Raw genomic sequence first — 23,170 nt, 5'->3', positions numbered from 1 at the left:
GCACACGCGTGAAATCAGATGCACGCAGCTACTTAACAATAGAAGTTCAACATGGACTGTAGCTACAGTTCAAAGCTAACTGATTTTGTAATAGTCGTTTTATAGTGATACGATGTTTCTTATAGTGTTTACTTGCTTTCTATGTTCCCACGCCTGAAGAAGTCGGACAACCCGATGAAACATGTTGCGTTTTGAATAAATTTAATTGTTATTCTAGTCTCTGTTATAGTCAGTATATATAAATATGAATATATATTTGAAAAAAATAGATTTAATGACTCCAAGACCGAGATAACATATAAAGATTTTAATGATAAATACTACTAGTTTCGGCATATAGCAGCCTTCTTCAGGTATTTATAAAGGAAAGGAATACTAATAAACATTGAATTATTTAAACAAACTGTAAATTACAGGTACAAATTGCCTCACATAATCGATACATAAAAACGTTGTATTTTTCAAGTTGTTCCAACTGGCGTGCCATTGTTTGTTGCAATTGTGCGTGCAAGTTCACGTGAACGCCAATATTGAATAACTGCAGCATGGCTATCTGGGATGTTATAACTTAAATTATTATTTAAGTGGACCGGGTTCAGTAGGATTTCCCTTGATTCTACGATTTTCCTTTCAAACTCATCTTCACAGCGAAAAATATTTTCTGATCTATTCCAGCATATACAGAGTGGCTTTGTTGGTCATCATTAGGATTATTTGAAAAAAGAACATGACTGGATAACGCAGTTGCATGAGATCTTTTGTATGAGATGTCTCTCTTATGCTCTTCTATGCGTTGTTCAATAGATTTGTTAGTTTGACCAAAGTATGGGATATTGCAATCACACCACAATTTATATACTCCAGGGTACTTAAGGTTGTGATGAGTAGGTTTTGGATGGCTGATTAGAGAGCGGATTTTTGGAAGTGTCGTGAAGAAGGTCCTGATATTATATTTTTTAAGGACTTTAGCTATTTTCTTAGAGACTGTGCTAATGTATGGAATGGAGATGCTACCTTTAAAATTAATAGTCTCTGTTGTGCACTGCTTAGGAGGGTTCAGAAGAAATTTCTTAATTGTTTTTTCAGAGTATCCATTTTGTTTAAAAATAAGAGTGAGGTGATTCATTTCTTTTTGTAGTTCATCTTGTTCATTTAAGAGAGAACGTGCTCTGTGTCCTAAGGTAGATATAATTCCAAGTTTTTGTGGTGGAAAATGATGAGAAAGATTATGCAGTTATCTATTGGTATGCGTAGGTTTTCTGTACATAGAGATTTTTAATCTTTCAGAGCATCGTGTAAGCATAACATCCAAAAAAGGTAAAGAGTTATTATTTTCTATATCAGCAGTAAATTTTATATTAGGATGTTGGATGTTTAGATGACGAAGAAAATCTGTGAGAGCTGTGTGCCATTGATTCCAAATAATGAATATATCATCAACATATCTTTTCCAAACTTTTGGTTTAAATGAGAAGGAAGATATGGCTTTCTTTTCAAAGTCTTCAAGGAAGATGTTAGCAAGCACTGGGGACAAAGGGTTGCCCATTGCCAGGCCTTGTTTTTGTTGGTAAATGGAGTCCTTCTATCTGAAGTAACCAGAATGAATGCAATGCTTTAATAAAGTGAACATTTTTTTGGATAATTTGTCCTGTAGTAATGTAAGTACCTCGTCCGTAGGAACGTTAGTAAATAAAGATATAATGTCAAAACTAGCTAGAATATCATTATCATCGATGGGAATATCTTTAATATGAGAAACAAAATCTGTGGTGTTTTTGATGAAAGATGAAGATTTATTGGAGAAACACTTGAGGTACTTTGCTAAATATTTTGAAAGTTTATATGTAGGTGAATCAATTCCTTCCACAATTGGGAGAAGAGGGATGTTTTCTTTATGAATTTTTGGAACTCCATAGATGCATGGGATAAGAGGATGTAGAGAGCGTAATGAGAGGCGAATATTACGAGGAAGTTCACTCGCAGTCTTTAACAAGTTGTTTGTACGGTTTTGTAATTCTCTTGTAGGATCTTCCTGAAGAATTGAATATATTGAACTATCTTCAAGTAATTGAAGCATTTTGTTGTGGTAATCTTCAGAGTTGAGGATGACATTGAGTTGCCTTTATCTGCAGGTAAAATAATAATGTTACTGTTCTGTTTTAGATTTTTTAGGGCTTTTCTTTCAGCCAGGTTTGGCATTATTTATAATAAAAATCGATTCAATACGAAGAAGTTTCGCCAAATGATTAGGAATGAGTGAACTTGCTTTTTCTATTTTTGTAAGAAGAGATTCTTTAGGGATAAATTTTGGTGAGGGAATAAAATTGAGACCTTTGCTAAGAATATTCGTTTCTGCATCCGTTAACATATGAGAAGATTTGTTCACTACAACCTTTTCAGGATTAATACGGGCATCACTATGACCAGATCTGTTTTGTGTCCTTATTAGATTATTAAATTTCTTGATAAGAGTATATTTATTCTTGTTTTGTATTCATGTGGCTTGTGCTTCACTGTTAATGATAAAATCATGTAAGTTAACATTATCCATAATTTCTTCAAGTTTTTGAGTTAAAGATCTTTTAGTGCTGAACAAAAGAGCTAAACCACGTTTTGTGTCTGTAATTCTTTCACTGAGGAGATCCATCTTAGCTTTACGATAGATTCCTTAAGCGCGTTCCGTTGTTATCTTTTCTTTAAAAGAGATGAAATTGGGAAAAACTGCATGGAACTTACAACGTTTGAGGAAAACTAACCTGTTTATTTTCAATCCTATTTTCTTCAATGTTCTTTTAAAATTCCTTTGTATTTTTTAATGAATATATATATATATATATATATATATAAGTTGATAAAATAAATAAAAAAATCCCTAGCCAACCTATGGGACAAATGTACTACAGGTTTGCATATAATGTTTTACACACTATAAGAACCTAGATGTAACATTTCTTAACATACAGCAATAAACATCATCCAGTGATGAATACTAGTTTTATTACCACCTGTCATTAGTTGTTCTCATCCACAACTTTTTCTTTAAATAGAGTTATTGCTTTAAAGTGTTATTCATCCATTTAACTCCCATGTAATTCATTCTCTTAAATATGGAAATACAGTCAGATACACCTTCCTTCAGACACTATTTCCTATGCAGTGCTGACTGCTACATCATGCAGTTTCTTACACAACACACTGATTCAAGATGCTATCTCAGTTTCTTACAATTACCTATGCTATTTCATTTATAGAAAGATTCTAAGATGTTATTATAACATATCCAGTGTTCATGTTACTTATCCTTTTTCATTAAGTAGATACTTTTGCCTACCTTCAGTTTATATTCCCACAGTTGAAATTGCACACAATGATCATTTTGGGATAACGATTTAGTACTTTTAATTTTAGATTCAATGTAGCAATGACCATGTTGTTGTCACTGTCAATGTTGGTTCTTGGGAAAGATCTGGTCTTAAAAAGGTTAACTGATGCATTATGTGTTGTCCAAACAAGTATGTAATCAAATAAATTGTGGGCAGACCCATTAGTTGATGTCCATGTCCACTTTCTTGATACAGATATACAGTATTTGTAATTGTTAAATTATTTTGAATGGCAAAATCAATGTTTGTATTCTCTGTCATTGGTTTCACCATAGCACTACAGTGAGGGAGAAAATTCCTTCTAGTATCTATACCAATTTTTGCATCCATTATCCTTAGACAATGAGATAGTCGTTGTTTAGAATTTGTTTTATCACTGAGTTAATGTTTCTGCAGAAGTCCTTCATACACTCTTCTTCGTTAATGGTGTAGGTGCAGAGACCTGTATTACTGATACATTTATTGATTTTTCTTACAGTTTTAGAATGAAAACTAAGTCTGACAGTTTTAGAATGAAAAAAAACTCCCTCTTCTCCTCCCATTAGTGTTCCATGTAAATGGCAGGCTTTTAACTAGAAAGGATGAAATCTTGCAGTGTTGGCATGGTTACTCAGCTAATCTTTTTTCAGAAGACAGTACGATTAATAATCAAGATCTCGAAGACATAATACAAACGATATTGGATGAAGGAGATTTCCCTATTTTAAGAGAAGTAGAAGCAGCAATTAATTCTTGGAAGATGGAAAAATCATCAGGCATAGATGGAATGACTTCAAAACTAACGTTGAAATTAAAGCATGTAAAAGCAGGAGGAAGAACCTATTATAGATGCCCTGCTCAAAATCTGTCAAGATATGTGGGACAATGAATCATCGTGCACCTCTGTTCGAATTCCTATTCCTAAAAAAAAAAAAAAAATTAGAATAGTATAAAATGTAGCAATTATAGAAATGTCAGTTTAAACAGTCATCCAAGCAAAATTTTCCTAAAGGAAAAAGGATTGTCATGCTGCATACTTTCAATGATTCTTTTTCACCTACACTTGTGGCCAAAATTGTGGAAACCTTTTGGCAAAAGTGTATTTTTGAGGTTTGATGGCTCATAACACCACTTTTTTTTGGTTTAATAATATAAAATTATATATCACTGGAAAGATAATTTAAACAAGAATGTAATGCAACAAAGTTTGTTCAATTATCTGTATTCTATGAAATGTTATAGCCAAATAACCTGAAAAAAGAAACAACTTACTTAGGTGGTTGTGACGTAGCTATCCTTCATTTAAATGTAGCCAATGAGCATGAGTGTTTAGAGAGCCAATCGGATGTCATCTTGTTTTGGCTATGAGCCAATAAGGTCACAGTAGGATTCAGCTATTGATATCATGTGTTGGAGCTGAGGAGGAGGACATTTGTCAGTGTGTTATGTGATTGCTATCACGTTGGTTGGTTTTTTTTTGTGTTCTTTCATTTAGTGAGTTGTAAAACATAATAAAATTAAAGAAATGGTGCAAAGAGTTGATTGGTCACCCAGAAAGTGATGTAAAATAGTCCTATGAAGTGATTTTTGAACTAAATTTTTGAAGAGGTATAAGGAGACTCAGTCACTACAAAACCAGACTGGTAAAGGCAGGAAAAGGTGTACAACAGCAAGTGATGATATAAGAATTGAGAGACTGTGCCTACGTGACAGAAGAAAATCATCTGGGTGTATACAAGATAAAATGGTGCAATGTGTGAAGTTGAGTGCAAGGACTGTTTGGCACAAACTACAGGAATTTGGTCTAAATGCTAGAATTCCACGAAAAAAGCCATTTTTATATCTCAAACAAAGGTTGAAAAGATTAAACTGGGCTAAAACCCATGTTAACTGGACAGCGGAACAATGGGACAGTGTTATTTGGAGTAATGAGACCAAAATCTCCATTTTTGGTAGTGATAGCATAAAATACGTAAGGAGAAGAATCGGAGAAGATTTGCATCCTGATTGCATTACACCTACCGTAAAACACCCACTTAGTGTTATGATCTGGGGTTGTATGACATCAAAAGGTGTGGGCAGAATTTGCATGTTTATGGGAATATAAATGCCCAAAAATACATAAATAAAATACTTGAGCCCAAACTGAAGCCTTCTGCACGTGATCTTTTCCAAGATAATGAAGCATTTATATTTCAACAGGATTCAGCTCCATGTCATGTTGCTGCTGTGTGCAAAAAGTCATTTCAAGATAATCATATTCCACTGCTGGAATGGCCTGGGAATAGCCCAAACCTTAACCCAATTGAAAATCTATGGAGCTGACTAAAGAAACTTGTTAGTCAGAAGCAACCCACCAATAAAACCCAATTAATAGAAGTAATAATTCAATCTTGCTTTCACATTATAACAGTTGCAGAACTAAAAATCTTGGTTCACTCCGTGGGAAGGTGTTGTAAGGCCGTAATTAACACTAAAGGTTACCCAACTAAGTATTAACTCACATTGTGAGAATTTTTATATATCATTTTTTGTGTGTTTAATTTTTCTTCTTTATAACTGCTGTTCTAATAAAAAATCCATCATAAAAGTTATTGCATTACATTCTTGATTAAATTATCTTTCCATTGATATATAATTTTATGGTATTACAACAAAAAAAGGTGGTGTTATGAGCCATCAAACCTCAAAAATACACTTTTTCCAAAAGGTTTCCACAATTTTGGCCACTTGTGTATATTTAGAATATATATTAAACCTAGCCTTGGAAAACAGTGGTATTGGAATTACAGCTGGTGGAAAAAGGGAGGAAAATCAATATTTCAGATTTGTCAATGACACCGACCTATTTAGCAGAGAATGAACATTATTATAATTACGGGTGACTCCAAGGAGTCCTTAGACTCAACGAGGGAGGTCCTAAACATCATGTCCATCACAACTATTCGACATTCACTGTCATAGCAACCACAACAGACTCTGGCAGCTTATTCCACTCATTCACCACTCTCTTCTTCTTCTACTCATTCACCACTCTAAAAGTAAAAAACCCAGCTCTAACACCCTTACAAAGGAGACTCAGTAAGGGTGTTAGAGCTCTTGCCCAGATTCCATGGATGTCCCCTAGTCCTCCCACCACCAGTCCTGTTCTCAAAAATATTCTCTGAATTAATCCTATAGAAACCCTTCAGCAATTTGAATGTCTCAATCATATCTCCCCTTTTCTGCCTATCAACCAATTTCTGCAACCCACAAATCTTCAACCTGTTTTCATAAGGGTCATTCCATAGACCTGCTATCATCTTGGTCACTCGCCTTTAGATCCTTTCCACTTCCTGCCCATCAAGAAGAAAGCTAGGTGACCAAATCTGGGCACAGTAGTCAAGGGGCGATACAGAGGAAAATAACTTGCTTATCTCTGCTCGTCAAAGTATTCTTCAGCATCCAAGTGATTTGATGAGCTGATTTAGCCACTTTTGCAATGTGCCCCTTAAACTTCATCTCCCTATCCACCAACACTCCCAAGTCCATGGCCTCATCAATCTCCTGGAGTACAGTTCCACCAATGTGGTATACTGCTGCTAATCTTTTCACCCCAAAATGCACAACCCTACATTTTGTCACATTAAATTGACATCCTTTCTCCTTAGCCCAGAACTCCAATCTATTCAAGTCGTCCTGCAAGATTTTGACATCTTCTGCATTCACTATTGCCCTACCCAACTTTGCATCATCAGCAAACAAAAGAACCGTTCCTCTCAGATCCTTTCCTATATCATTAATGAACAAATTAAACAGTAGTCGTCCAAGAACAGAACCCTGCAACACACCACTAGTCACAGGCCATCTTTTGGACTCTACTCCTAAGTAAACTACTCTCTGGTATCTCTCCATCAACCACCCTCCTATCCATCTCACCAACCCTATATTCATCCCCATCTGCTCCAGTTTAATGATTAGATTTCCATGCGGTATCCTGTCAAAGGCCTTTGCCAGGTCCAGCAGTATCACTGTAAACCCATTACTCTTATCCAGTTCAGCTGTCACTGTGTTATAAAACGTGAGCAAGTTACTGAGGCATGATCTACCCTTCACAAAACTATGCTGTCTCCCATACAGTATCTCATTTTCATCAATCCATTCCTGTATTTTTCCCTTGACTACTTTCTCCAAGACCCTGACAACGACTCCTGATATGCTGATTGGACGGTAATTTGCAACAGTAGTCTTGGATCCTCCTTTATGCAGTGGAACTATTTTCCCCCTCTTTCCACACCTTCGGGACTAAACCAGACCTGAGAACTCAGATTAAACAATAAGGTCAAGGGCACTGACAATTCTTTAGTCGCTTCATGTAAGACCTGTGCTGGTATACCGTCCAATCCCACAGATGTATTCACATTAAGGTTCTGTAATAAACTATTCACCTCCACTTCATTCACCACAATTCCCCTATAAACTAATGGTTCCTTCATTCCTTCAATGTCACCACCTGGATGATATACTCTTGCAAAGTGCTCACTCAGTAATTCCACTATATCGACTGATTCAGTGACCTCCCTCCCATTGGCATTCCTTAAAATCATTCTGCCATGTACAGTTTTTCTTTTGCTTCCAGCATATTGAAAGAACTGTTTGGAATTCTCTTTAGCTTGCATGGCTAATTTCCTTTCATAATCCGCTTTTACTTTTCTTACCACACTCGTTACCCTTCTGGCCTGCAGGTCACCATTCTTCTTAAATTCCCTCCACAGTTGTTTCTTTTTTTTTGCAACTCAAGTTTAATGGTGTTCTTTATCCATTTAACCCCTACTTAATTTACTATTCAGACTTTAGGTATACAATCAGCCATAACCTCCTGCAAATGCTCCTTGACCACTTCTCATGCCCTATCAACATCCAGTCCTTGCAGTTTTACATGCCATGGCACTGAACCAAGCAATCTCCTAAGCTTGTCATACTTGCTAGCACGGTAATTCCACATGTACCCAGTCTTAATCGAAAATTTCACACATTTAGCCACCTCCCAGGTCAAGACCCTATGATCACTCTCACCCATAGGTGGCAACATAGTCATATTCATTACAATCAAATTTATTCTCAGATGCTATTACTAGGTCAAGCACTCGCGAACCCCTAGTATTTTCCATTACATGCTGTCTCAGATAGTTATCCCTTAGTAACTTAATAAAATCCAGTTCCTTCCTCACTTGTGTCCTCTCCTTCTTCCAAATGATGTTACCATAGTTGAAAATCCCTCATAATAATTACCCTCCTTCCACTCATTTCATCAATTTGTCTATGCATACTATCTCCACCACCTATTCCATCAGCTGGTCTATAGCAGCATGCAACTGTACATTTTGTTCCATTAGTCTCAATCTCTCACCAAATAGCCTCTAATGAGCTCTTATCACTATCCTGCAATACAACTTCTATTCTCCTTGGCTGCAGTTCATCAGCTATCATCAATAACATTCCTCCCCCATTTTATTCTCTCTGTCCCTCGTGAACACACTATACCCTACACATTCTATCCCACTAACTATATCATTTTCTGTCAGCCATGTTTCACTAATGCCAATAACCTGTGGCCAGAAAGAGCCAACCAAGGTCAAAAATTCTTCCTTCTTGTTCCTAAAACTCCTGGCATTAATATGCATGAAATGCAGAGGTCCATTTGTCCCACCCCGATCTTGATGCGTTATATAACTATTCCAATCTGATTTCTTGTCCTTCGTGCTGGCTCGGGCACATTATATACAATCTTACACTCAACTGCCTCACTGATGTCTGCATATCCACTTCACCCCTTTCTTAATAGTTGTAGTTTCCCTGATTTTGCACATCCACTCTCACTTCACTCAGCAACACTTTTACCAGTCTTCGCACACCAAATCAATTCAAATTTAAGCCATCCATCTTGTACAAATCCTTTCGTCCATCAAACTCCATACAACACCATCTGCATAACCTGCACATAAAGTCACGATTATGGCCCTCCTTCTAAACTCTTCTCTGTCATACCGCGGCAACAGACACACTATCCTAACTCTGTCACTATTTTCTTTCACTACCTCTAATAATTCCTTCAAATCCTTTCTCATATCAAATTTATCTCCTTTAAAATCATTCGCTCCCGCTACGACTATCATTTCTTTCACCCTCTGCTTTTGCGCTCTAATACTCTCACTTACATCCTTAATTTTCGCACCCGGTAAGTACGATTTAGTCAAACTCCCATCTATCACTTCTTATTAACGAGTCACCATACAACATTCTTTCCTTCATTTCTGAAACACTCCCACAAAGGTGCTTAGTGATTATTAATTAAAGATCAACACTCACAAATCAAAAACAATGTCTTCGGGCAATAAGCCTATGAAAATTTCCATTAATGATGAAAAATTGGAAGTAGAAAGATTAACCTACTAGGGACGTGTACAAAGCAGAGATGGCCAGTCTAAACATGATATTAAAGCATGTATTGCTAAAGTAACTATTGCCCTTCAGAGGTTACAGCCACTTTGGAAAGATAATAAAATAAATCTAACTACAAGACTATATCTCATTGATACCTTTGATACTCTCACACCTTACTATACAGATGTGAGAATTGGACAATGCTAAAGGAATATGAGAAAATATTATTGGCCTTCGAGATGAAGTACTACAGAAAACATTTGAAGATACCATTATATAGTACACTGAATAAATGACAAAGCTAGAAGGAAAATCTGCTCCATTGCCAGAACATAAGAAAATATCATCACTAAAATATGTCAGAAACAGCTCCTGTGGCTGGACCAGATAGTTTACCTAAAATAGTACTAGGAGTCTTGATGTTTGGTAAAAAAACACTGGAGTGACCTAGAATTACCTGGACAGATAATATTAGAAAATGGACTAATTTTTCATTCTGCACCTTGTTAAGGAGATTTCAGGACAGCAACACCTGGAGAGAGAGAGAATGTTAGGACTATCACTTTTTATAGTGCCGCAACAGACTACATAGGCTATTGGTGAAGAAGAATTTACTACTTACACTGCAGTATTATTTATAGTTCTTGAGAAATAAAAACATAACATTACCTGATTCTTGTTTCAATGTTGAAATTTCAAGTTTAAGGCTAGTTATTTCTTTATTTTGATTATCCTTTTCTTTTGTAAGTGAATCTTTCTGACCTGGAGGGGCAGGGCATAATTTTAAATTAGTATCAATTAAGAAAAACAAATTGACAATGTTAACAAACATAAAAAAATTTTAAAAAATTATGTAAAATCTAGGTATAAATTATAAGTCAAGACAGAAGTATATCAAAGAAAAAATATAGTTAGAGATAATGTAAAATTAATAAATAAAACATAATGTACTGTATATACTTCTATACATAATTATAAAGGTTAGATTGCTGTAGAAATTAAAAAACTGCTTATATCCCAGGATAAGATAAAATCTGAAGAGTGTATTGGATCCAAGAAGATTATTAAAGACACTAAAATAATCACTACATTGGTGAAATGAGGGAAGTAAATTAAAACATGCATAATGGTTAATGTAGCACTAGAGAAGTCACATACAGGAATGCCATCATCTCTCAACAGAGTGAGAAAAATGATTAGAGCTATGTGAAGCAAAGCAAGAACAACTTCCTCTTGCAAACCCTGTGTATACTTAGATTGCTAGTTTAATTTCAGGCTTAATCTGGTATAGATCTTTCTCTCTCTATTCTATGATGTTTGCAACTGGGATGGTAGTATCTTATAGAATGAGCTGACCTAGTTGTTGCATTTGTGGGTATATTTTCCTTCATCCTAATATGGCTAGTGATCTAATATAGGTGAACATCTATATAGGAGAACATCACCAGTTCTTATTATTTAAGATTTTTATACAAAACTGGAACTGAGAAGGGCAAGAGCTGCATTTAAGAAAACAAATAGTTGTTTGTTTTCTTAAAACACCCCCCCCCCCAAAAAAATGAAAGTAAAGAAAACAAAAACGAGTTGGTCATTGTCTCAACTAGCTGTTTCTGAGAGACCTTGGAAAATATGGTGGACTATCATCTCTTATGGTTACTGGAGAGCAACACCCTGCCCCCCCCCCCCCTCAAAAAAATAAAAAATAAAAATACTAAGTGTTCATATTTTAGAAAAATATCACATGAATGCTTCCAGTTGGATTAAATGATTTAGTGATGAATGATGTTTTTGGAAACCAGATTGCGTCTTGCAAAAAGATTGTTACTGTCCCTAAACAATAAGAGATGAAAATTCACCATTTTTTCCAAACACTTTCACAAGCAACTAGTTATAGCAATTGGGCAATAATTTGTTGTTTTTGTTTTCTTTCTTTCAATTCTTCTTTATTAATCAGCCTATTATAAACTTTCAGGCTATGCCATCTGAAGTGTACAGAATATACTGTTTGCCTTTCCCATTTAAAGCCAGGTTAGTTGATTAATTGATTGATTTGAGGTTTTATGGTGCAAGGACAGCATAGGTTATACTGCACTATGAAACATGATGCAGTAGTACACAGGATATTAATAAATAAATAAATAGTTACAAGGAGATAAATTAATGAATAAGATAAAATGTATGTACAAAGCATTAAGTATCTGCATATTAAAAATATTAACAAATAGTTATCAATACAAGGTATCAGAAAATAGTTATGTATACAAGGTATTAATAAATAATTATAAGAGATAAAGGAGTAAATAAAACGTTTATGTACAAGGTTTAGTATCTACATATAAACAAATTTATAATCAAATGTCCTTAAATAAATTAATTCTTCGTAAAAATTTTAAAATGTCAATTTGTCCAAGTCTGACATCTGTTCTGAGTGTACAGGGCTCCAGTAAAAATGTCATTTCCCTCTCTCTCTCGGGTGAAATGTCAGCACTCCACTAGAATATGAATAATGGTGAGACTGGTGTTGGATTTCTCACGCATATGTAGGTCATCAGCTTGCAGTAAATAAGAATGTGCAAGATGACCATGACCTATGCAGAGCCTAGCAAGAACAACATCCTCTCTTCTGTTCTTATGTTGACCAGACTGCAATGTTTAATTTTGGGCTTAATCTCATGCAATTTGTTTGTCAGCGCTTCCTGCCAGGAATTTGCCAATGGGCAATTAACTTTGATTTTCTACATACTGTCAAACAATATGTAGAAAAAGTATGAGATGATCTAGCAGATGCAACTGTAATGTCAATTCCCTAACTTTAATATGGCTCAGAATCCAACACAATTGAACATCAAAATTAAGGGTCTTCATTTTGTATAAAATGTTGTAACAGTTCACCAAGGACTCAATGTGGATTATATACCAGACAGGAGATAGCCAGTAAAGAATTCAAAGAGTTATATAAATTAACACTTTTAATAGGAGTTTTCTTTTATATGCACAAGTGCAAGATGATTCACATGCAACTCTAGTGTATATAATTACTGCAAGTGGGATATGACTGGAGATAGTAATGTTAGGAAACACAATGGCACAGCCTACAGAGATCTTTGATGTTGAACCATCAGTATAGACAGGCAAGAAATGAAAGTAAGCTGCTCTGTATGTATTGAACAATTGAAGGTAAACAGATGATGATGCACAAGACTTCTGTATTTGATATAGTGAGAGGTTGCAGGAAGTTGCAAGCCTGCCATGGAGGAATGCAGTTTTGCTTGATGCAGGAAATGCTGTCAATGTTCATGCCAAATGCTTCCAGAGCCTCATTAACATGGATACCCAACTAGGTCTCTCTATGTTGAGCCTCTTAACATAGAGAGATAAGAGACTAATCCAGGTAAGATGATCTGGAAGGGACTTTATCTTTAGGGAATAATTAAGAGACAAATGTTTTTGTGTAAATGATAGAGGGGGGGGGGGGGGGTTCATTTGATTTAACATAAAGACTTTGAATGGATAATGTAGTAAAGAACCAGTAACTATTTAGATGCCCTGATGATGGATGGTTCCAACCACTGGCATGCGATTTCACTTGAAGAACTATAAGCCTGGGATCCATAATCAAGCTTAGAAAATATAAGTGTACAATAAATGTGGAGCAAGGAACTTCTGTCAGCACCTTATTCCATACAGGACAGAGAGCATGATATATTCAATAGAATTTTGCACTTTTCCCCTGAAGTAAAGTGTGAATGTGTGTAAAGAATGTTAGCTTTCTGTCAAAAATGCGTCCCAAGAATTTGGCCTCACATGCTACAGTGATAAGACTTTGCCCCATTCTTAAATCAGGATCAGGGTGAAAAATGCACTTCTGGCAGAGGTGTACACAGACATTTTCTTTGGGTAGAACCTGAACCCATGACAAAGAGCCCATGAAGAGATACGATCGATTGCTGTTGAAGTTGTCTTTCAATAACCCTTCATATGACAGGAGTGACAGTAAATAGTGAAGTCATCGAATTGCCTACTATGAGAGGAAGCCGTTCAGTAATTGATTTCAGTTTAATAGCAAAGAGAGTCACACTTATGAAAGAGATTTGAGGAACTCCCTCTTCTTGATATGGCCAAGATAACATGCTTTGCATTCAGACTTCAAAGACTTGGCCGGATAGAAAGTTTTTAATAAAAACAAGATAGTGTCCCTTCAGACAAAGGTTCAACAGGTCTTTTAATATGCCATAACTCCAGGCTGTGTCATAATTTTTTTTCATGTCAAAGATCATTGAAGCCACATGTTCTTGTTTCAGGAAAGGGTCTCTTATACATGTTTCTAAACGAACCAAATGGTCAAAGGTTGATCAGTGTCTATAAAAGCCACATTGTATGCTGGAAAGAAGTTTGTGGTTTCCTAAGTACCAGAAAAACCTTTCTTTTTCCATTTTTTCCAAAACTTACAAAGACAGCTACACGAAGCAATTGAATGAATATTTTTAGCCTGTGCTGGATTCGTGACTAGTTTTAGGATAGTAATGGCAATTGACTTATTCCAAGACTGTGGAAACTCTTCTTCTGTAAATATTCTGTTGTATATTTAAATAAATTATAATACTGGAATAAACTCATGTAAAATATTTTTTTATTAGTATAATTTTCGCCTAAGTATCAAAGGCATCTTCAGTACATGTAAAAAGCTATTCAAACAATAACTGACAATTCCAAAAGGTGTCAATTAAGTAGCTAATGTAAGATAACTAAAAAGGTCGTTAAATTTCCTAACTTATTAAAAATAAATAAATAAATAAATAAATAATTATATATATATATATATATATATTTTTTTTTTTCAAAATTCGTTTTCACTCGGTTGGAATATTATAAAAAAGGTTTAATGACTATTACCGAGAGAAAAGATGACAAGATATATTTAAAAAAAAAAAAAGTTACTACTAGTTTACTAGTTTCGTTACATGAACATCCTCAGGTATCACATTCAAAGAAGTATATAAAAAATTACAGAGACTTAAAATTGTACTAACAGAACAAGTATAAAAAACAGTAGCGTGTTTGAAAAAAATGCAAGTATGAGTTCCAAACAAACGAATACTACGCGCTGTCGCGATAGCGCCAGAACTGAACAGAAGCAACGTGTGCGTCAGAGAGATTGTAACTCAGGCTGTTGTTAATATGAGAGGAATCTAGAGAAATTTCCCTAGATTCAACAATCTTTCTTTCGAGTTCATTGTAGCACACATGGATGTTAGCAGTTTGAGTCCAGTTTACAATGAGCTGGCGGCCTTCATCTGTTAACAATGGTTTCTCTCCAAAGAAAATTGACAAATTTCTTTCCCAAGTTTCAGGCACTCAACTACTTCTGAAGATCCCTCTTCCCCAAGAGCCTTCATCTCCTTGCCTTACATCAGCTCTCTTTCACCAAAACTGGCAAAGATTCTCAAGAAATTCAACTTCAAAACGTGCTTCACTACGCTTCCAAAACTTCATTCATTACTTAGCAAACATAAACAGAAGCATCTTCCTACTCAGTTTCCAGGAGTATACAAGATTTTATGTGATTGCGGAAAGCCATACTATGGACAGACTGCTAAATCCATCCTTCTACGTTTGGATGAACACCGTAGAGATATCTCCTATAACGGGACTAGAGCTAGCGCTCTCTCTAGCCACGTTCTCTTTTCAGCTAACTCAGATGAAGGCCGCCAGCACATTGTAAACTGCTAACATCCATGTGTGCTACGATGAACTCGAAAGAAAGATTGTTGAATCTAGGGAAATTTCTCTAGATTCCTCTCATATCAACAACAGCCTGAGTTACAATCTCTCTGACACACACGTTGCTTCTGTTCAGTACTGCCGCACTTGCGACAGCACGTAGTATTCGTTTGTTTGGAACTCATACTTGCATTTTTTTCAAACACGCTACTGTTTTTTATACTTGTTCCGTTAGTACAATTTTAAGTCTCTGTAATTTTTTATATATTTCTTTGAATGTGATACCTGAGGATGTTCATGTAACAAAACTAGTAACTAGTAGTATCTTTTTTTTTTTTTTTTAAATATATCTTGTCATCTTTTCTCTCGGTAATAGTCATTAAACCTTTTATATATATACATATATAGTTAAATAAAAAAAACAGAGTTAGGAAATCTTAGCTGATTTAAAAAGTACTATCTCCCACAGAGGGGATAGATGTAGACCATCGGATCTATTTAAGTTAGGAGAGCGAAGTAAAGTTTCGCATTGCAGGCGTAGGTATCTGTGGTTTAGCATTTCATAAGAAAGATTCCAGTAATTGGACTACATGTTTATTAAGATAAATAACAATAATAAACAAACCCGACAAGTTTCGTAAGTCGTTTGACTTACATCTTCAGGGGTCAAAGGTAACTAAAAGTTTAAACACAAGTACATTAAGTCCACTGGCCATAATGTACTCTAGCAAAAAACAAACATGTCTTACATAGAAAAAATGTAAGATCTTACGCAAAGCTTTTTCATATGCAATTCTTCATGAAAAATATATCCTACACATTCTTTTGAAATGCCTATAGTCTCAGCAATTTCACGCACTTTGACTCACCGGTCATCCAATACCATATCGTGCACTAATTAATGATTTCTGGTGTTGTTACACTTTTTGGACATCCTTCACATGGATTATATTCAAGGCTGGTACGGGCACATTAAACTCAGCAGCCCATTTCTTAATTGTCGAAAATGAAGAGTGTCCATAACCGTTTATGAACTTCGAATGAATTTCTTTTGGAGTTAAACCTTCTTTTAGAAAGAATTTCTGCATAATACTCAATTTTATCCATTTCAAGGGAATACAGACAACACTTTTGCTTCAGACAGCTGTATGAAACAAACTACTTGATAGAATGATTTGCAATTTCACATGGATGCTTATGACAGATGTACCACTTTAGGGGAAAAAAAAATCTTTCCAATAGTGTTGCCATCTATGGTTTAGGCCGAGAACTTTTCAGACCACCCTTGTAGCGTTCATAGCATGCTCCACAAGTCCAGACTGTTCTGGTTCAAAGATATTGAATATAGAATGTGTTCTTCTAGCCGAATAAGAGCAGGTCTTCCTGTTTGTCTGAATAATATAACCCACAAGAGCAAGAAATCTGCAGACATCTAAATAATTGAGATGTGAAACTCGTCTTTTGGAAGTGAGAAAAATGGAGATTTTTTGTTTTTATTTAACTGTGTGTGCATGCGTGTGTATACGCACATACACAGGCATAGCAATCCCTCGATTAATGAGTTCTTTAAAACGAGCGTATTAATCGAAAACGCACTAATCAAATGTAATAACCTATGAGGAAAAGTATAATTCGTTCCTCAGATTAATTTTTTGACCTTTTTTTTTAATATAAAATAATTAGGGAATGTCTCAGGGCCTAGTTAAAGGAAAACCATGAAGCTGAAAGACAATAAAACATATTCAGAATATAAATTTATTATTCTACTGACAGTCAGCTAAAAGAGATTGTTTCTGTGAAATCTCTTTTAGGTGACTGTCAATAGTTAAATTTTCTTCATATTCTTCAGTATTTTGCTGCTGTGCATCTAAATTTAGCAGTTCAGAATCACTCGATTCCTCAGAATTCAATTTAATTAACTCTTGGACATTATCATTGTCAATCTCATCAAAACCCAGTTCATGTCCAATGTTTGCAATTTCATCAACAACGTTATCCATTTCATTTGAAAAGCATTAAAATCATTTGCACAATTTGGAAAAATGTGCTTCCAAATGGCTCGCATATTGCTAGCAATAATTTCATTCGACTTTATAACCAGGCTGAGATTTCTCTGATTTGAACAGAAAATTCTTGGAAGAACGCACAATTCCTACTATCAGACAAAGAGAACACAAACGACACATTAAATTTAATAATTATGGTGAATCTGGCCTTTCTGATCATGTCCTGAACACTTCACGTAAGAATTGACTGGAAAAGCAGCAGTTGTTTACATCACACCAAAACATAGTATGAACATGAATTTATGGAAGCCTGTGAGATTCTTATCAACCACCCTAATCTTAACAATAATGATGGTCTAAAAATCCCAAGCATATGGAAGGCACATATTCTACCCACTTAACCTTTCTTCCTAAGGGTTAACTATAAATAGGACCATAACTAATCCAGAATCTTAAATCTAATATAACAATTGTCATGTTAATTTAGGACATCATTGTTACTGTAAGAAAACTATCTATATGAAAGAATGTTTCTCTAATGTTATATTAAATAGAATATAGCTTTGATGTAGTTTTTAATTAAATAATTAAATTTATTTATTTTTTATTTGTTTTGTATTTTTCATTTATTTATTTTTATATTCTATTTTCACTAGAGGTCATGCCAGTAGAATAACCGTTGATCAAATCATTGTTTCTTTAGCATACTGTGTGAAATGTAATTCTGCTTGTCTCTGTATATATGTGTATACTTCAGATGATGACCTTAACATGAAGGTCAAAATGTTGGGAAATTAAAATAGTTATTTGTAACGCAGCTGTAGAGTCCATAATTTGTCTAAAATGAAAAATTGATTCTTGTTATTAGCGTTAATGATTAATAAACCCAGTCCTTATATCCATGAGCTGTTATTCATAAAATTTTATTGTTAAATATGACTATTTTTTTTTTATTAAAAAATTAACCAGCCAATGGTCTGAGATCTCATGATTATGTATATTTATATACACTAGAATGGCTCCATTAATTTTTGAAAATATGTCCATAAAGAAAAATAAAGCTTTTCTTTATGCACAAACACTCGCACCAAATTGCTATACCACTTTATCCTTATGTGTGGGATGGCTAAGAAAAAACTCAGTACTTACTGTAGGAATGAGTTTTTTCTATCAATTTCATACATAAAAGGTTATAACCTTTTATAACCTATAGTATACTATTTACTAAAATAAAGAGCCAAACGGCTTCATTTTGGCAATGCAAAATTATATAAATCAATTAGATATTAAATCCAGCATTATTTCTAAGCCGAACATAGAAACCATAAAAGTTTTGTATGACATTTGATCAGAGAGCTTACAGGAATACACTTGCCGGCATTTAGGAGTTGACCTAGAACAGACCTTATAGGAAACATGATTGCTGCCCAAGCATCCATATATTCACCTCCTATTGGTCCTTTATTTTATTTATTTCCTTTATTTACCGAATAAGAGTTCTTGCTCTCTAAAAGTTTCTGCCTTGTCTCTGAGGAGAACCAATCAGTTCAAAGCAGCTGTCAGGCTAGTGAAATCTTATCAAAATGGACACTTGGGCAGTGATCATGTTTCCTATAAGGGCCATGCTAAGGCAACTCGTAAATGCCAGTGAGTCTATTCCCGTAAGCTCTCTGGTCAAATTTCATAGTATTCAGCTTTGAAGTAATGCTGGATTTAATATCCACTTGATTTATATAATATAGTATACTATGTTATTTATTTTCACAGTATTGATGACAACACAGCATGATAAGAAAATAATATTTATTAACTTATTTGATGATATTTTGTTGGTATTATATCCAGCATCTTCAGAGCACAAAAATCGTTTGACCGTTTGTCACAGTTTGTGCTCTGAAGATGCTGGATATAATACCAGCGAAATATCAGCAAATAAGTTACTAAATATTATTTTCTTACCATTCTGTGTTGTAATCAATACCATGAAAATACCATGTGAGTTTTTAGATTGTTTATTTTATAGCTACAGTGTTTATTGTATGTATAATATAGTATATATTATTATATTACTATTACTACTACTATTACTGTCACTAGTAATATCACTAGTATTACTAGTGATATTAATAAACTACTAGTATTACTACCAGCCCTGCTCAACTCTTCAACATAGAGAAGTTTAGTTCGTGAATGAATAACGACTGAATTATAATATGTATGTTGATGAATTTTAGTTTCCTCAAGGGCTCACTTTAGTGAGTACGGGCATGGCAAACCCGAGGTACCAGATGCTGGACCATGCCTTAATTCATGTAATATACATCTATTATATTATTCTGTAGACTGGTCCCTCCTCTTCTTTCTGTGCTTCTTTCTCCTCTCCTTGCTCCTTCTCCCTGATGCTATTAAAGTATTCGAGAGCTAGGGGTGAGTCTTTCCTATCTTGCTAAGTCATTTCGTCTTATGCAGACACTGAAGAAGGCAAGCTAGCCTCAATAGGTGCCGGTCCAAAGCCCGGATAAATGGCAAGGGTTGATGTCAGGAAGGGCATTCGGTCATAAAACTTCAATGCCAGCTCAAACTATGATATGAGTCAAAGAGAAAATGATATAAGGGCTAGGGCGTACCCCTTAAGCGACGTGCAGCCACATCGCCCTATAGCTGTGAGGTGGACGAGGGATACCGCATCAAGGGCGGGTGCGTTTAAAGAAGTGAGCCCAGCAGGTGGAGAGGATGTTGCAAATCGGAACACTGAATGCAGGAAGCAAGACTGGAAGTGGAAGAGAGGTGGCAGACATGATGAGAAAGAGGAAGTTGGACATTTTATGTGTGCAGGAGACAAGGTGGAAGGGAGGAAAGGCAAAGGAACTGGGAGATGGATATAAATTGTTCTACTCTGGAGCGAATAACGAGGGAAGAAATAGTGTAGGAATTGTGGTGTGTGGCAGAATGAAGGACGAAGTACTGGAAGTGGGTAGAAGGAATGACAGGTGGTCGTATTATGTGTATATATGCCGCGCAAGTTGGTTGTACATCAGAGGAGAAAGATGAGTTCTGGAAAGTGTTAGATGAAGAAATGAGGGAACTGGAAGAAAATGAGATGGTGATTGTCGGAGGAGACTTGAACGGACACATAGGGAAACAGAACAGAGTCTATGAAAGGGTGCATGGTGGCCACGGAGTGGGAATGATGAACCAACAAGGAGAGAGGGTTGTGGACTTTGCAGTAGTGTTTGATCTGGCAATTGTGAACTCATTTTTCTACAAGAGTGAGGAACATTTGATAACATTTAGGAGTGGTAACAACAGTTCACAAATGGACTACATTTTGACTAGAAGAAAACATCTTAAGGTTGTGACAAATTGTAGAGTAATTCCAACAGATCAAGTAGCACAGCAACACCGACTGCTGTGCACAGACTTTAAAATAAGATCGAAGATAAAAACCTCTGGATCCCATGGGATGAAGACAATTAAGTGGTTTCGCTTAAAAGAGGAGAGTGTGAGGAATTGTGGAAACATAATTCAAAAGTAATCCTGAGATGTGCAATCGAGGTGCTTAGTGAGACATCTGGAAAGATTAGAGAGCAGAAGGAGAGTTGGTGGTGGAATAATAATGTACAAGTGGCAGTGACAGCTAAGAGGAAGGCAAAGCAGAAGTGGGATGAGTCAAGAGTGGAAGAGGACAGAGAGGTGTACAGAGGGAGAAAGCAAGAAGCCAAGAGAGTTGTGGCACAGGCGAAGGCCATGGCATATCAGGATCTGTATGATCAATTAGAAACAAAGGAAGGACAGAGAAAAATTTACCAACTAGCGAAATGTAGAAATAAAGCAGCAAACGACATCTTACACGTGAGGCAGATCAAAGATGCTGAAGGAAGAGTATTATGGAGGGATGTGGACATAAGAAACAGATGGAAAATATACTTTGAGGGACTTCTGAATGAGGAAAATGCAAGGACTCACAGAGGAGATGGGCAGCCTTCTGAGGGGATGGTGCAGAACATCAGTAGAATGGAAGTGACGGAGGCCATGAAGAGGATGAGGAATGGAAAAGCGGTGGGCCCCGACAGAATTCCAGGTGGAGGCATGGAAGGCACTGAGGGAAGAGGGAATTGACCTGCTGTGGGAAAGTTTGCCAACAGGAAAATATACCCGAGGAATGGAGGGTGAGTACTCTTGTTCCCATCTACAAGGGTAAAGGGGATGCACAAGACTGTAAAAATTACAGAGGAATAAAGTTGATGTCCCACACAATGAAAATCCTAGAAAGGGTTCTTGATGGTAGATTGAGGAAGGAGGTGGAGATTGCAAAGGAACAATTTGGCTTCATGCCTGGTAGATCAACAACAGATGCTATCTTTGGGTTACCGCAGATGATGGAAAAGTATCGAGAGAAACAAAGAGAGCTACATCTGGCATTTATTGATCTGGAGAAGGCATATGATAGAGTGCCAAGGCAGGAAGTCTGGAGGTGTCTGAGGGAGAAGAAGGTTCCAGAGAAATATGTCAGGTTGGTGCAGGAAATGTACAGAAATGTGAAGACAGGTGTTCGGACCTGTCTGGGACAGACAGAAAGTTTTCAAGTAACAGTTGGCTTGCATCAAGGGTCAGCATTACGTCCGTTTCTGTTTAATATTGTGATGGAGGTGGTAACAGAGGAGGTGAGAGAAGATATGCCTTGGACAATGTTGTATGCAGATGACATCTTGCTGTGTGCAGATTCAAGAGAAGAAGCAGGAACTAAACTGGAAAGATGGAAAAAAGTACTGGAAGAGAGAGGTATGAGACTGAGCAGAAGTAAGACAGAGTATATGTGTTGCACAGTGGACGATGGACAGGAGACAGATCTGGAGCCGGAAGGAAATGTCACCAGGAAGGTGAGAGACTTTAGATACTTAGGTTCAACAGTGGAAAAAGATGGAGGAGCTGAGAAGGAAGTGGGATGCAGGATACAAGCGAGTTGGAGGAACTGGAGGAAGATGGCTGGAGTGTTATGCAATAAGAGGGTGCCGATCAATCTGAAAGGCAAAATCTATAGGACAGTAGTGAGGCCAGCTATGACATATGCTATAGAAACTGTGGCCCTGAGGAAAAATAACATCAGCAGGATGGAAGTAGCAGAGATGAGAATGCTTAGGTGGATGTGCGGTCTGACCAGAAAGGATCGTCTCAGAAATGACTATGTCAGGGGAACAGTGAAAGTTGCGAACATAGAAGCGAAAATACAGGAGGCAAGGTTGAGATGGTTTGGTCATGTGATGAGGAGGGAGGACGAATATATGGGAAGAAGGATCATGCAGATGGATGTGCAAGGAAGATGGAAGCGTGGGCGACCAAAGAAGAGATGGAGGGAGCTGGTAGAAGAGGACTTGAGGATGAAGAACTTGAATATGGTGACAGCTCAAGACAGGAAGGTGTGGAGGAGACTTCATTATCAACAGTGACCCCAGTTAAGTGGGAGAAGCTGCAGAAGAAGAAGTTGATGAATTTTAGAACATTAACGATCACTTGTATGTCGATGCGCGAAAATGAGACTGGGATCGAATACATGTAAGTATAAGTAAATAAGAACCGTGCACGTGTTGCAATCTCGATCCTGCCAGGCAGGAACCACCAACATCCGTTTATTGGTAAATACGTCATTTTGGTCTACTT

At 36.2% G+C, this 23,170-nt stretch overlaps 1 protein-coding gene across 3 annotated transcripts in view; it reads right to left on the bottom strand.

Annotated features, from left to right (window-relative positions):
* The window catches only part of LOC150106811 (nucleoprotein TPR-like), an 826,699-nt gene that overhangs the window by 263,747 nt on the left and 539,782 nt on the right, over window positions 1-23,170 (bottom strand). For all 3 annotated transcript variants that reach the window (XM_090393327.1, XM_090393328.1, XM_090393329.1), the window contains exon 36: window positions 10,455-10,547. In XM_090393327.1, the coding sequence (XP_090249453.1) occupies window positions 10,455-10,547 (93 nt within the window). The remainder of the gene's footprint in view (window positions 1-10,454; window positions 10,548-23,170) is intronic.

Source organism: Typopeltis vanoorti, chromosome 5 (assembly GCF_054136105.1).
Source record: "Typopeltis vanoorti isolate ZY-2024b chromosome 5, IOZ_Tvanoo_1.0, whole genome shotgun sequence".
Classification (NCBI taxonomy): Eukaryota; Metazoa; Arthropoda; class Arachnida; order Uropygi; family Thelyphonidae; genus Typopeltis; species Typopeltis vanoorti.
Note: the sequence above shows the minus strand (reverse complement) of the source record. Positions and strands in the feature narration are given on the sequence as shown.